Genomic DNA, 14,446 nt, shown 5'->3' on the forward strand with positions numbered 1-14,446 from the left:
GGGGGGGGGAAGCCTATGAGTATTATTAGCCACTTTAGCATCACCTGCAGAATCGTAACTACCTCATGATAAATAAAGACTAAAAGAAAACATGAAAGTGCTCACTGTTTAACTGTGAAATTATTTCTGCACAAACAGAAGAACTGCTACTTACCACTCATCAAATTCAACAGAACCATAAAGTCACAAATAATTTTGATTGTATAATTTATCAATCCCCAGGTGTCTGGATTGTTGGTGCTGGCGGTGGGACTGTGGCTTAGGTTTGACCCAAACACAGTGGACCTCCTGACAGGCGATGGCGCCCCCTACACCTTCTTCATAGGTATGTCAGAGATTCTATAGCCTCATACATATGCCTGTCTCATCTTCTGCAGGATAAAACATATATGTGGATGTGGATAAAAAAAACAAACTAAAATCCAAAATGGATCCAATTTCTTCTCAGCAGTTCACCATCTTGATGGATCTTGATTACACCATCTTGATTACATGGACCCCCTTGAAAATGAGATGAAACATCCCTACATGTTTATCTACATTAAATAAATGTTCAATGTGTAACAAAAGGTGCCCTAAAAAATCCCACATACAGAGAAGTAAATACACGTGTACACATGCGGATGAGACCGAATGTCTGGTACTGTTATCCCTTACAAGTATGAAGAACCCTTCAAGTACTGCTTGACATTTAACAGCCACATTTTATCTTCAGCGCATCAAGATATTTTACTTCTTTGCACAAACCACAAGGAAAGTTTGTTTAATAAAACATGTAAGTTAAAACATGTCCACAGTTACTAGGCCTGTTTAAAGGAATTTGTCATTCGAAGCCCTCAATTCTTCACTTTCACTTTGAAAGTGGCTAAAGTATGCGCACAGAGGAAGTGAAATGTGATAAACTGATTGAAACTTTCCATTAGTGGCAATTCTCCTGTTCGTGGGATACGAAGAAATTCAAATCTTGACATAAATGCTTATTTGGTTTTGATTCGACTGAAATAACATAAAAACGACCAGTCAGAAAAATGTACAAACGATGCACGAGAGCCTTTAGCTGATTAATGAACAGCTCTGTCTGTTTGCTGAAATATCGTATAAGAGTGTCTTTGCAAAGCTCACACAGTAGATTATTAAAACATACAGTAGACAAGACAAACAGCTAGTGTTCAGCACTCCATACAATAGGCCTTCTCTCTGACAGTGTGTGGGAGCCGATGATTAGAATGAAGCCTATTCTTGTTACTCCCGTTTAAGCCATGACCTAAAATGGTGACTTCACTTCATCAGCTCTCTGCTCTGCCTTCGTGTAACTGGCTGCCTCTCTCAGGACATGAGTAGCAGGTTGGGTGGGGCCAGTGACAGAAGACTATATCCTGCTTGCAAACCTAGTAAAAAATGAAAATAGAGCAAAGAAGAGGGGAGGGGGAAGCAGCACAGGGCAACCAAAGGCAGTGTTTTCGATTATACTTACGATCATATTGCCAAGATTACAACCTAAAACATTTCAAGATACAGTAGAAAATAAAAAGTACCATGTTACTTAAGTCATCTGTTGATGCAGTGTACTCCAGATGATGTAACTTTTCTCCAGCTTGGTTTTATTTGATATGCAAATATCCTGGAATTTCTCCGTTACTGTGTTACATCTTTATGAGTCATTTTAATCAAATTCTCTGTCCCACTGTTCTTTACCGTCCCCTCCTCACTTTCCCATTTGCAGTGATTATATTTCTCACTTTAGGTTAAGCAAATCAAATGTAATGTGAATTAGATTTTCTTGATTAAAGAACATTTGGAGTGCAGTTAAAACCAGAGCATATGTTGGTCTGATCAATATTTTGGAGGTAAAATAGCTGATTAAAAAACTGGCAGAAACCCTGGAAGGCTTCAGAAGGGAAGGAGAGAGCTAGACAGAGAGTTTGTTATTGCCACTTCTAAAACGAGATGCTGTGACTATGACTAATTTGTAACTGTGTGGAAAAAAATCTCAGAGGGTGGGTGTGATCTGGAAATCTTGTTTTTCTGGCTACTGTACGAGACAAACATGCTTCACAAACTGGGTAGAGGAGTATGCTGATGGCAGGTCTAGTTGTCAGCCAGTTATGAGCCAATTGTATGACTGATATCAGTTGTTACTGTATCATCAGTAGGGATCCTCTAATACTAGTGGGCTCACAAACCCAAAACTCATGTCTCCATCATATAAATCTTCTACTTCTCCTGCTTTCTAATGCAGATGTTTGTGGCTGTGTTAAGATGGCGCCAAGATAGTTTGTTGGTAGTCCACATAAACCAGCAATGCGGGCTGCACTCTGTAGTGTTTTCCCTTAAACTTAGTCTCTGTTCTTGAAAAAACTGAGGTTATAGCATACAAGGAATTTCTTTGTAGTGAAGTCAAGCAGAAAGCTGACCAAGCCACTGTCTGAATTACATGTGTGTGGGTTTTGGGGGTATTTTTTTTTTGGTGTGTTTTCTTATTTGTGGTGAATTCCACAGTTTCCTTCAGTGTCATCAAACTAACTGTTGTCTTTCGGAGAAATACATGCAAGTGCACCTCCATAGCCTCTGCATGGGCTGAATTCCCACAATTGCTCTTTCTGCAAATGGACAACACAAGCCCATAAATCCGGCATTTAGCTGGAAACACTTGGGTTCTGCAGAGGATAACTTTGTGCCTTTGCAGCCAAACGTTATAAGCTTCCTGGGCAAAACAACTGACTGTTGCTCCCACTTCTAGCAATGAGACTAAACAGAGTGATACCATAATAAGGCAAAGTGGCAGAATTCTCTCTGAGGGTTTCATTTTCCATTCTATCACCTTTGTTACTCTCTAGTGTGTAAACAGCCATTACATGTGTATATAAGATAGAGATGGAGCTAAACTGAGAGATGTTACAGATGTTTATACTCAATAATTTGTATTTCTAAAAGATACGTGAAGCAGGAAGTGCACTTGGCAGGTGTCTGGTAGATGGTAGATACCTCTGGATTTAATGAGTGAAGAGCAAAGAGCAGATATTAAAGTAAGTGTATTATTGTTGGGGGAAAAATGAGCAGCTGAGATCACTTCTGTGTAGACAATTGTATATAAATTGAAAGCTTTCATGGTCCATTATATTTTCCATTGCTTACCCAGACAACTTTCTTTGAAGCTCTGTATCCCTCTAGATCCCTTCAGCTCAGCAGTGTATTCGCCTCGTCTTTACCTTCCCTTTTGTCGCACAGCAAGAAAACAACAGCTTGCATTTGCCCCATGTGGATTAATTAAATTGCTGCAGTGGTTGCTGCCTGTGTCACCGATTAGGCCCTTAGCATGGACCTAAGGGACCTGCTTGGTGTATAGTTACAGTGCGAGGGGGCTCAGTTGCAAGGACTAGAAGCAGGGGAGTAGACTGAGAGGGTGACGTCACTCAGGCTTGAGGAGAGCATAGATGGTGGCAGACGCAGTTGAAATCTGCAGCAATCAAGCCCTCTGAAAATTAGATTTTGGAGGACAGATGGCATCTGTGTGCTTCTTCACCCTGCAGGAGCATGAATGGACAAAGTCTAAGTAACTGGAAACCCTACTAATGCATCAAAAGAGTCAATTAGAAGCATCATTTCTCAGTGGGCTCTCTAGGCCTATTAGTTTTCTTTCAAATTTGATTATGATTTTGAACAGACTCTGCCTATGCTTTAGACAGCTACTCTATATACGGACAGGACTTCAAGCTATTTCTGTAGCTGCCCAGAGCAGGAAAGAGTCCAGAACTGTTCAACCCACCTTTTTTCAAGTGATCAGAGATGCTATAATGTAACGTTAAGAACATAATTCATTTGTGCCAGAGATTCTATGTTTCAGATCATGAAAAACTTCAAATTCATTGTTTAAAGTAGCCTAATAAATAGACTGAATTGTGTGAGTCTATTCAGAGATGTTCTGCTACCGAAGATGCTTCCACCTACAAACACAACACAAACAATCCTTTTATAAATTCTGCTCCAGCAAAGGCAACCATTGCATCACCCTGACACCCTCAGTGGAAACTATAAACTGCAGCCGTGTGATACTGAGAACACCACGATCAGATGCTTCTCATATGTCTTTCACAATCTTCTTGTTTATAAAACACAAAACATTAATTTTCCATTTTTTTCATTTTAAATGCACTGATCTATCGTCTGGTCTCTCTCCTCAGCCGTGTACATCCTTCTTGGTGCCGGTGCGTTGATGATGGTCGTGGGGTTCTTAGGTTGTTTTGGGGCCATTCGTGAGTCTCAGTGTCTTCTTGCATTGGTGGGTTCAAAGCGTCACCTCTCATTGCATTTGTATTATTTTTATATTTGTTTCCATGAGGCTTAAATTGATATTACCGTTAAATTGGTACTAACACTGAAATAACTTGATGTGTATGCTTCTGATGAGTGATCGCGAAGATGTATAGAATTAGGCTGTCTAATAACAAATGAATAATAGACAAATATTAACTTTAGTTTAGTGTAATCTTTTTTTTTTAACAACAAGGCCCTTGTTTTCTCCATTTGTATAAAAGGGCAGAATTATACATTTCTTTCTAAGAGATTTCAGAAGAAATCACCAGGAACAGCCCCCAAAATTGTTTGGCCAACTGTTGTTCCCCAATAAATGAATCAATCACTGATTAGTTTTTGTGTTGCGTGTGTGGATGACTCCCACTAGAGGCAAGGCAAGGCAAGGCAAGTTTATTTGTATAGCACAATTCAACAACAAGGTGATTCAAAGTGCTTTACAGAGACATTAGAAACAAAAACAAATAAAAAGCATGATTTAAAATTGATTAAAACAAGCAAACAAACTAACTAACTAGTTAACAAACAAACAAACAAAACAGTATATAAAATCAAAAGAGATCAAATCAGTAGTTAAAATGTAAGTTTTGAAATTTAAGCTTAAGTGCGGATTTGGTGCTTTATTCAAATGCAGCTGAGAATAGGTGAGTCTTCAACCTGGATTTAAATAAACTGAGTGTTTCAGCTGATCTGAGGCTTTCTGGGAGTTTGTTCCAGATATAAGGAGCATAAAAGCTGAATGCAGCTTCTCCGTGTCTGGTTCTGACTCTGGGAACTGATAAAAGACCGGATCCAGATGACCTGAGGGATCTGGAAGGTTCATACTGGGTCAGGAGGGCGATAATAGTCCTTGTTTCTGTTCTGCAGTTCTTTGCTTGCCTTGTGATAATCTTTGGAGCAGAAGTCACTGCTGGTGTGTTTGGATTCCTAAACAAGGAACAGGTGGAGTTATTTGATGATTAAATACAAAATAACAAAAAATATTCTCTGTTTTTTTAAAATCCCATAACTAACCCTTTTTTTCTTCTTCTTTTAATAACAGATTTCTGAAGAAGTCCAAAAGTTTTACAGTAGCTCCACCCTCGACTCTAGTCCAAATGGAACTGCAATAGTAACGACTTATTATAAAGCTGTGAGTAAAACTTCGCCGTCATGTTCAGGGTTGCAATCAATACCATTAAAATCATGTTGTGTTTTGTTTTGTTTTTACTTCTTTTTATATTTGCAGCTGAACTGTTGCGGAGTTTCCACATTGGAGCCAAACAGTGATGTGTGTGCAGACTTCCCAGAAGACGTCAAGGTAAACCCCTCTGCCTGCAGGGACACTTCATAGTCACATGAGGGCAGTAAAACACCATTTTAAAATGAAGCACTATTTGCTGTGATGAACCTAGTTTGCTGTGTGCAGAATGATCGATATGAATGTTTCTTGCTATTTTTGCTTGATATTAGGACTGCCTGACTGCAATAACAGACTTCTTCGATGAAAAGCTGTATATCATTGGATACATAGGGATTGGTATTGCAGGAGTCATGGTGAGAAAAGTTTGAGTTTTTTAATTAATTGTGACCCATATTCCTCAGGTAACCACAATATGTGTCTGTGATTTCAGATTATAGGCATGATCTTCAGTATGGTCCTGTGTTGTGCCATCAGAAACAGCAGGGAGGTTATATAATTGGTGAGCTGAACCTCCCCCCCAACCGTCGCCTGATCATATGGTTACACAGCCCTTCATAATCAACTTGTCTGCATGAGAAGGGAAACACCAAAGTTACATTTCAGTCACTTCTCTTAGTCCAAACAAGTGCGGTGGGGGAGGGCCTCCGAGTATCACAAAGAGAGAACAACAAATCTCAAAGCTCCCACTTATCCACGGACCACATGCAACACGATACGCTGGATCGTTAACATCACACCTTCTTCTTGAGTCCACCAGCACTGAAATTCACTTCCCTCTTCTTTTCCATAACACATGCTTTGCTTTTAGCTCGACTCTGTGACATTCCTCACTTTTAACATGTCTTTGTTAGACTGCCGGTGCTCCGCAAAGGCCAAAGTGCTGCCGTTGTAGATGCAACACAGCACACAAAGCCTTCTTTGACACAGGAATGTTGTGACTGGGGAGTATTGCTGTAAATATGGATCCTTATTTTCACTTTGTGTGCTTTAGCGTTTTGAGGACTAGCCTACCTTTGCAGAGTAAATTTGCAGAGTAAAATTCCGTCATGTGCCTATTTATTTAGTTACGATCAAGCCTCCTACTACTGGACTGTTTGCCTATATCTTTTGATTTGAATATGTACACTGCACCAGTGCTTGCTTCCTGTCACCACTTTCAAGTATTTCTACCGTAAAGCACAATAGCTGAAGTGTAGACATGATTTGAAGCCAAAGGGTTAGGATGGTCTCATGATAAACTGCGGCGTTGTAAATCTCCAAATTCATCTGACAGCTAAATAATGCTTTGTGCTGACCTCTTCTGGAGCATGTTTGGGATGTAACAGTGAGCTAGTTTGCATTTTGTGTGAATTATTGTGGATGTAAATTTTGTTGGTGTGCCAATAAGATGTGAATTATAGAATAATATAGTTTGTCATACTGTTAACCGTAATAAAAACATTGGGTGCTTTTATTTAGATGTTTTCAGCTTCTGTCCTCGGAGATGAATCACATGTGTGCTTCTTGTAAAGAGGAACAAGCTGAGAAGAACTTCATTGTAATTTGTGGTTAGTGAAGTACCTGAACATGTGAGCAATGTTCTGTTTAGGTCCACGGATGACAAATTTCAGTCACATACAAGGCAAGAGTTAAAGGATATTGACTAATAATACTATTAACTGAAAATACTAGTGATGGTAGTATATTCTATAAATCAAGTTTATAGAAAATATCAAGCGTCATGGGATTTGGACAAAATGTCTCTACACAAGGCCTGCTTAGTACTTGCTCATACAGAGAAGTGGGGAATTCCACCACACCAAGGTATGTTTTACAATTTTCAAAGACAATAATGAACCGATAAAGTGAAATATTACACTGACTTCAATCTGCCGTTAGTTAGTGTGGACTAAATCATTCACCTCAGCATGTGAACTTGCTCAACCGTGATTTGATGCCCTCCTGGTAGTAAAGCTTCCTGAATGTGTGGATCAGATTCAGACAGCCTTTTTAACAGAAATAACTGCAGCTGCATTGCATGAATGTACAAATGTGCAGAGAAGAAAATAGCGCTGTGTGCTGCAATATCTGGCTGTCATTTGACTAAAAACAAGGGACTAGTTCTTCTCATTTTCAGCATCTGGGATTCCAGATATTTGATTTGTATAATACGTTTATGGTGAGCCTTGGTACATCCCCTCAGTTCATTCACTCTGAAACAAGTCAACTTTCTTCCGATTGAGTGTGTGCATGAGATAGCCTTACTAAGGAAATCACTGATGTCAGCAGGAGGCCAGAGTCGAACAAACTCTTCGTAAAGGAACATTTAGAAAAATCGAATGTAGTATGTTTACATTAATGAATATGTCATAAAGCAATAGTTCTGAACTACAGCAGTTATTCAGAATACCTTCATAGCCCTCAGTACTTAGTCAAACAGTACAGACTGGGTACTTCAAGTTTTTTATTAATATACACAAGTACAAAAAGCCATCACAATCATTGGTATGTAACAGTCTTTTTTTCCTTTTAAAAATAAGCTCACAGTAACTGTAATAATGCTCATATTCTGTCAATTTTGCCTTGCAGAATCAAAACTACATTTCAAACTGCTTTGTTAAGGCATGAATCACAAAGGACCTTCTGGATAACATTTCAGATGAAATATAAAAAGTGTGTGTGTGTGTGTGTGTGTGTGTGTGTGGACGTAGACAAACATAAAATGTGCATGATTGCATCTCAAGTTTATGACAGTTCACATAGCACTAACCAACTACTGCACTAATGTCAAGTGTAGGACACAGCTTATGGTTTGGTAAGCCATATGGTCCCAATTTCATTAGGAAGGTTCATGATTAGTTAAAGTAAACATGTACACAAAGCAGTTCACAAAAAAAGCCTTTCCAGCAAGTTGTGTAAACTGGGCCCTGTGAACTTTCAGACTTTTGTTTCTAGATTAAGGCTCAGCAACATGAGACAGCAAAGAAGGAAAAAAAAATAAAAAAAATAAAACAAACAACAACAACAACAACAACAACAACAACAACAACAACAACAACAACAACAACAACAACAACACATAAATAAAGTACTACAAACTCTCATAACAAACTACTTTAAATAACGTCAAAAACAAGTTTTAGAAAAAAAAGAAAAGTCGTGATCAAGAAAGCAAGCTCCCTTCCCTCACAGAGGGAAACAAAACAACTGTTTAGGGTCAAGAGAGGCCCCAATGCAGTAAAGCTACCAGCTTCAAGCGCAAACACTGGCTTCAGCCTACTGAACAAGTAACAAAAGGGTTTAAGTGCAACACCACGTTTTGACCGTAAAGATAGTGAAATCATAGGTCTTTCTGTCTACTTGTTTTTCTTGCTGTAAACTGAATACATGTAGCAGCTAGGTCTTCTACCAGGTCCCATGCATAGCTAGTCAGCAAGATGATATGGTCTCATGGTCCTAAGAGGCGTAGGGGTGAGTTGTCAAGGATGTATTCACCAACACCAACAAAGTACATAACCTGTACAATGCCAAACAGAGGTGCGATGACCAGAGCCCGGCAGCTGGCACCTTTCAGGAATGCTGAAGGCCCCTCCTTCTGCATTATTTTACTGTCAAAACAGAGGAACGAGTTTATTCATACACACAAAAGGTAGGAAAAGGAAAAAAAAAAGAAAAAAAAAAAAAAGACGTGCAATTTATGCAACTGTAAAAATGATTCACTGTCATACCTTATACAATCCACCACTCCACTGTAAGTCTCCTCACTAGCCCCCTTGTTCAATGACTGCAATCTGGTCTTCACCACTAGAAGGAGAGAGAGCAGGGGGGGGATTGTTAAAATTCCAGTGTTGCTAAGAATATTCAACAGGAGACAACTGGGTGATCCAGCTGAGGGCGGAAAAAAAAAAAAAAGCAAAAAAAATAAAAACACCACTCACCATCACAGGGGTTAACCGCCACCGCAGCAGTGGATCCTGCAGCACAGCCTGAGAGGAAGGCCCAATAGAAGGGTGACGACGCCTCAGGACTTGGTTTGCCCAGGCGATTCAGATTAGCAAACAATGGGAAGTAAACAATAGAAAAGGGGACATCTCTGGAAGAAAGTAAACAAAATATTTTCAGACTAAAATCCTGGCGAAGTTCAACTGCCCTGTCAGGTTCACACACAGCCTCTCATCGTGGCGGTAGAAGTGATTTACCTCATCAGTGTGGCCCCCAGACCTTTGTAGAGCCCCTGGATGCCCTGCGTCTGGAGGAGTTCTTTTGCAATCTGTGTAGCCGACACAGCTCTTGGTGCAGAAATGACCATGCCAGAATTGTAAGAGCGACTGAGCACTGCATTAGTGGCCACAAGCTTTGTGGGAGTCATCATGACTGGTTTCTGTTGTTGGACCGCTGTACAAAAAAACAAAAACAAAAACCACACACACATAAGAGATATGGAACACTGCTATAAATGTAAATTACTGACACTGATGCATTTAAAAAGGGCTTTGCATGCTTCTTACCAAGTCTGCCTGCATCCTGTAGTTGTATCTTGAGCATTTCCATGGGGGTAGTAACAATGACCTGGCACATGCCTGCACCACAGCCTGCCAGCATCTCTTTGAACACTGTCAGCCCCTTTCTGTTAAGAGTGAGACATGTTTTAAATAAACCACCTTTAAAAATAATAAATACATATTGCCCATTTCCAAGAAGATCCTCTCACAGAGTATGCTTACCCGTCTTTGGCAAGGTGGTGCCGGAAGAAGTCATTGGCAGCCAGCTTGATTGCCTTCTCAGGGGTAACCAAGGTCAGATTTACAGCAGCACCTGAGGGGGAAAAAAATAGTTAGCACTGAAGACAGAATCCAGTTTTCCATTCAGCACATGTACAAAAACATACCCCGCCACTATCATTACAACATCAGAATGTAAAGAGTTAACTGTACAGTTAATTTACACACAGACAAGACATATACTCAGTTTAATTGAGCTTAAGTAATAATTGTGAAGGGGGATTATGTCAATTTAAAAAAAAAGAAAAAAAGAAAGAAAGTAGTAAACAAAATATCAGGAGAAAAATGAGAAACAAGCATAACAACACAACATAAGGAACAATAGGGCAATGAAGATCCAGAGGAAGATGCAAACACGAAATCTATGAAATAAACAGAATCAAGGTGTGACAACAAGCAACACTGTGTAGAGAAGACTTCAAGAAAGGAAATAGATCTTAGTGACAGGATGCATGTCAGTGAGTAGGTTAGTGATGACAGATAAAATAAAATATAAAAAAAACATTAGAGAAAGGACAGACTGAGTCCTTGACTATGCGTGTGAAGACTTTGAGCAAACTTAAATGTTCTGTGGGACTGAATATGAAAAAAAAAAAAATCTTTAGTTCACCACAGATTTGTTTGCAAGCTCAACCAAAGTCTGCAAAGACACAATTCATAGTCTGGAAAACAACAATAATCCAAAAGTTGACAGGACAGCAAGAAGACAGCAAAGTAGTTACTGACAAGTCAAATAACAGAACAAATAGATGGCAAAACAAAAACTTGAGCCTAGAGTTTTAAATAGAGCAATATTGTAAGAACCATTTAATGATTTGCCTCCAGCGTGGCTGCGCCTTATCGGCTAGCCTTCAATATCCCAGGGGGACCCAAGTCTGTAATATGAAAAACACAGATGCAAACAAACATTCCTCACACAGACAGAGACCCAAACTAAGAAGTCTCCAATTTCTTTGCAGACTTAGTTTCCTTTTCTAAGTGATACACTAATAATGAAAGTATATGCTCTCTGTTTTAACAAGTACAATATTACATACTATACTACAGTGAATGTAATACTTTGCATGAGACCATTTGACAACTTCTCCTTTACAACTGGACTAAGAGATATATAAAGCATCCAAACACAGCTAAAATGCAGTCTCTCAGTACTTGTTAAAACAACAAGTGTGGCCAGTGGTAACCGTATCAATGTTAACCTCACAACAGAGAGCTTACCCTCTCCTATATTTAATCCTCTTGCAGAACTTCTACCTCTGCTATCCTACTGCTTCTTAATATTTAAATATGTACAAGCCTTACCTCTGTACATTCCAAAGTATCCCTCTGATCGAACTGTCTTGACAAGGCAGTCCATCCTACAGAAGAAAGCAAGGTAAATATTACCGGTGTGACAAAACACGCCAGTTCATTGAGACAACAGGGGGTGGACTAAGGAAATTTAAGTGTTACAAGAGAACACAGTTCAGTAAATTTCCACTCTATAAAGCAGTGCAAAGTGAGTAAAATGACCTCACTAGAGAGGAATTTCTTAAAACCTACATAGTCATTACAATTCAATGCACAGCTGTCATTGTGAGATCAGTATGAATAGCACTGACTTACACCAGGGCGTGGTAGGTATAATACCTGGGGGCTGTGTGTTGCTTAAGTCAACATTAAGCAGAAATACTCACATGCTTTTGTAGACCTGCTGACCTCGTCTCTGATTCTGCAACCTGGTCTTTGCCAAGTCAATGGGGAAGACACAAGTAACCCCAACAATGCCAGCAATGCCGCCATTAATGAGTTTGGCTGGGAGGCTAAAGAGAGACAGCAAAATAAAAATAAATAAGTAAATAAATAATGTCACAACTTTAATGATGCTGTGTTTATTCTTATAAGTTTGAAAGACAGACTATGATTATAAACTGTTTAGAAGGCTAAAAGCTATACTCCAAAGATAATCAGTTTACAATTACATGAAACACAAAAGCAGAAAATCATGCTAATATAAGTCACCAAGCTCATCTAATCATTATGAAATAATAATAAAAATAAATAAATAAAAAAAAACATTTGTACCACTAGACCACACATACACAGAATAAAATAGTGCATGAAGCTTACCTGATCTGCTGCTGAGACATGACAAAGTGATAAAGCTTTGAAAGAGTGACAAAGGAAGATGTATGAAAAAGTAAAAGCAAAAATCAGGTGATGTAGGTTCAGGTGTTCTTCAGTGAGGTGAATGAGCAGAGTCCTAGACAGAGAAAGCAAAGGGAGTTACTAAGTAGGTTTCCAAGTAGTCACAGACCTTACAGAGAAGCTTATTCCACCCACGAGGGACTTTAGGTTATCTATGTGCCGCACAGTCACAAGACCATGATGCAGCGGATGTGCTATACTTGCGCTATGAGTAGTGCAACCCGTGGGCGCGTTTAAGCTCACATACCGCACTCCATATATGGGCGTAACCGTCTTTCATAAAGTTAAGATTCAAATCTGGCGGCTACGGCTGAATTTCTAAGTAACTCTTTCTGAAGGCCGAGGCATAAAATATAGATACTTTGTATGAATGTGAGTTACGAGGGATAATATCGATGCAAATATACGAGATGGCGTTTCCATGCAAATATATCCCTCTACCGAGCATTTTAATTGCATTAAAAAATATAATTTAAAAAAATGCACTGGCCAATGGAGTTTATACTGTTTATAATACACGCTTTGGGTAAAAAAAAAAAAAAGATATTGACTACCGCATTGTTTTCAGTTCCACATAAAGAAAGTGGCTTTTGAAGGCTACTGTCATTGAGACGCCCATTCATTCGTCAACATTATGAGAAATAACGAATAAACTGGAGACAAAGAATCAAGCAGTGAATTTAAAACCATTTCTAAACTAACTGAATATAGATTATTACGGATCAACTTACCAAATAAATGATCTCGCAGTAGTTCTTGTTTGATTGTTTCGAGCGAATAGTCAGTACTTCTTTCTCTTCCGCTAGTTGAAGCGCTAATAACGCTGAGGGTCAGAGTAGCTGGAATTTTCCACTGGCTTTTTTTAAGGGGCTGGCGCTTATCTGACTGCCGCTTGACTTAAAGCCAATCACAAGTTTCTATATTGTTACTTTATTTTGATTGGAAGGTAGATACATCAATCATTAGCTGATTCACCAATTACAGCTTTACACTGTTTAAGCCCAAAAAGAAAGAAGCTATTTTTTTTGTTAAGTTTAAACATTCAGTTTTTCAGAACCAAAACCTCACTGTTAGATTATTTAAAACTGGTCTTTGTTGGGAGAGATTCTTAGTAAAGAAGTCCTTCCCCATGTCTCAGAATAATCTCAAGTTAAAAGTGGATTAATCCTATTAAAGTCGCCATGGCTTTGAGATTTGTGAAATGTGCTGTCCGACTGCTAATGGTGTTATTTGATTCGATTTGATTTGATTCTACTCTATTCTAGCACCCAGGGGGAACTACGGTGCTTCTTTAAATGACTGAACTTGCTTTTATTTAATCACAATTAACCACTGTTTTCTGCTGAGCAGATCAAGATGTTGAACATAAAAAGCATCATTAGTTCAAAAAAAATATAATGAATTGTTTATAAAAGCTCATGCACTGAAATATTTATAAATTCTGCTTTCTATTTTCTAATATTGCCACTCACGGTCAGGATTTTCTCTTTACTTCCCTTCAGCAAGATAGCTGTGGGTGGGAAAATGTACCCCTTTCTCTTATCAGTCTTAGAATAGGTTGAACATGCTGTGATGAGTAGGTCTGACTGTGTCCAGCTGGATGAATCAGATACAGAGTCATAATTTGCTGACGAAGAAAATGTATCTTCATCAATAAACCCATATTATAGTCATAAAAGTTTTTCTTTATGGTAAAATAAACGTGGCCTTAAAGTTTAAATGAGAGACACAAGACAGCATATCAAATTACTCAAAGGAATGTTTCCCGGTTTTAGTCAGAGCAGTGCATTCTACAGACAAGGCTTCAGGTTTTTACAATGTATTTTTTAACCACATAATTTGGAAAATTCCGGAGTGAAAGATCTAGAGGCTTTAAAGTTGTGGACACATCCCCAAACCAGGAAGTCGTTTACGTCTAACATACAGCCAAAAAAAATAATAGTGGGAGATGCATATACCTTGCATGTCATGTCAATTTTGGCAAGCGATTGTCTCTTTCGTAACC

At 38.9% G+C, this 14,446-nt stretch overlaps 2 protein-coding genes across 2 annotated transcripts in view; one reads left to right on the forward strand and one right to left on the reverse strand.

Moving 5' to 3' along the window:
- Positions 1–6,947, forward strand: part of LOC102207388 (CD9 antigen-like) — a 9,405-nt gene extending 2,458 nt beyond the window's left edge. Inside the window, exons 2-8 of the mRNA XM_005729798.1 lie at positions 223–325; positions 4,182–4,279; positions 5,179–5,253; positions 5,354–5,443; positions 5,540–5,611; positions 5,764–5,847; positions 5,925–6,947. Of these exons, the coding sequence (XP_005729855.1) occupies positions 223–325; positions 4,182–4,279; positions 5,179–5,253; positions 5,354–5,443; positions 5,540–5,611; positions 5,764–5,847; positions 5,925–5,990 (588 nt within the window). The 3' untranslated portion in view covers positions 5,991–6,947. The remainder of the gene's footprint in view (positions 1–222; positions 326–4,181; positions 4,280–5,178; positions 5,254–5,353; positions 5,444–5,539; positions 5,612–5,763; positions 5,848–5,924) is intronic.
- Positions 6,948–8,514: 1,567 nt separating this feature from the next.
- slc25a55a (solute carrier family 25 member 55a) lies at positions 8,515–13,299 on the reverse strand. Its single transcript, XM_005729799.2, has 10 exons — positions 13,173–13,299; positions 12,364–12,496; positions 11,931–12,056; positions 11,557–11,612; positions 10,198–10,288; positions 9,982–10,100; positions 9,673–9,868; positions 9,412–9,566; positions 9,202–9,277; positions 8,515–9,081 (listed from the first exon to the last, which is right to left on the reverse strand). The coding sequence occupies exons 2-10, from the start codon at positions 12,381–12,383 to the stop codon at positions 8,922–8,924; spliced, it is 999 nt and encodes a 332-aa protein (XP_005729856.1). The 5' UTR covers positions 12,384–12,496; positions 13,173–13,299; the 3' UTR covers positions 8,515–8,921.
- Between the last annotated feature and the right edge of the window lie 1,147 nt (positions 13,300–14,446).

Source organism: Pundamilia nyererei, unplaced genomic scaffold (assembly GCF_000239375.1).
Source record: "Pundamilia nyererei isolate P.nyererei 1_Seehausen unplaced genomic scaffold, PunNye1.0 scaffold00034, whole genome shotgun sequence".
Lineage (NCBI taxonomy): Eukaryota > Metazoa > Chordata > Actinopteri > Cichliformes > Cichlidae > Pundamilia > Pundamilia nyererei.

What these genes read in the sequence shown, in the direction of transcription:
- slc25a55a (XM_005729799.2), bottom strand. Translation starts at nt 12,383, where the DNA reads ATGTCTCAGCAGCAGATCAG. An exon ending in CAGCAGGTCTACAAAAGCAT is followed by an intron (nt 11,613 to 11,930) that starts GTGAGTATTTCT and finishes TTTCTTCTGTAG; the next exon opens with GATGGACTGCCTTGTCAAGA. An exon ending in CTGGGGGCCACACTGATGAG is followed by an intron (nt 9,567 to 9,672) that starts GTAAATCACTTC and finishes ACTTTCTTCCAG; the next exon opens with AGATGTCCCCTTTTCTATTG.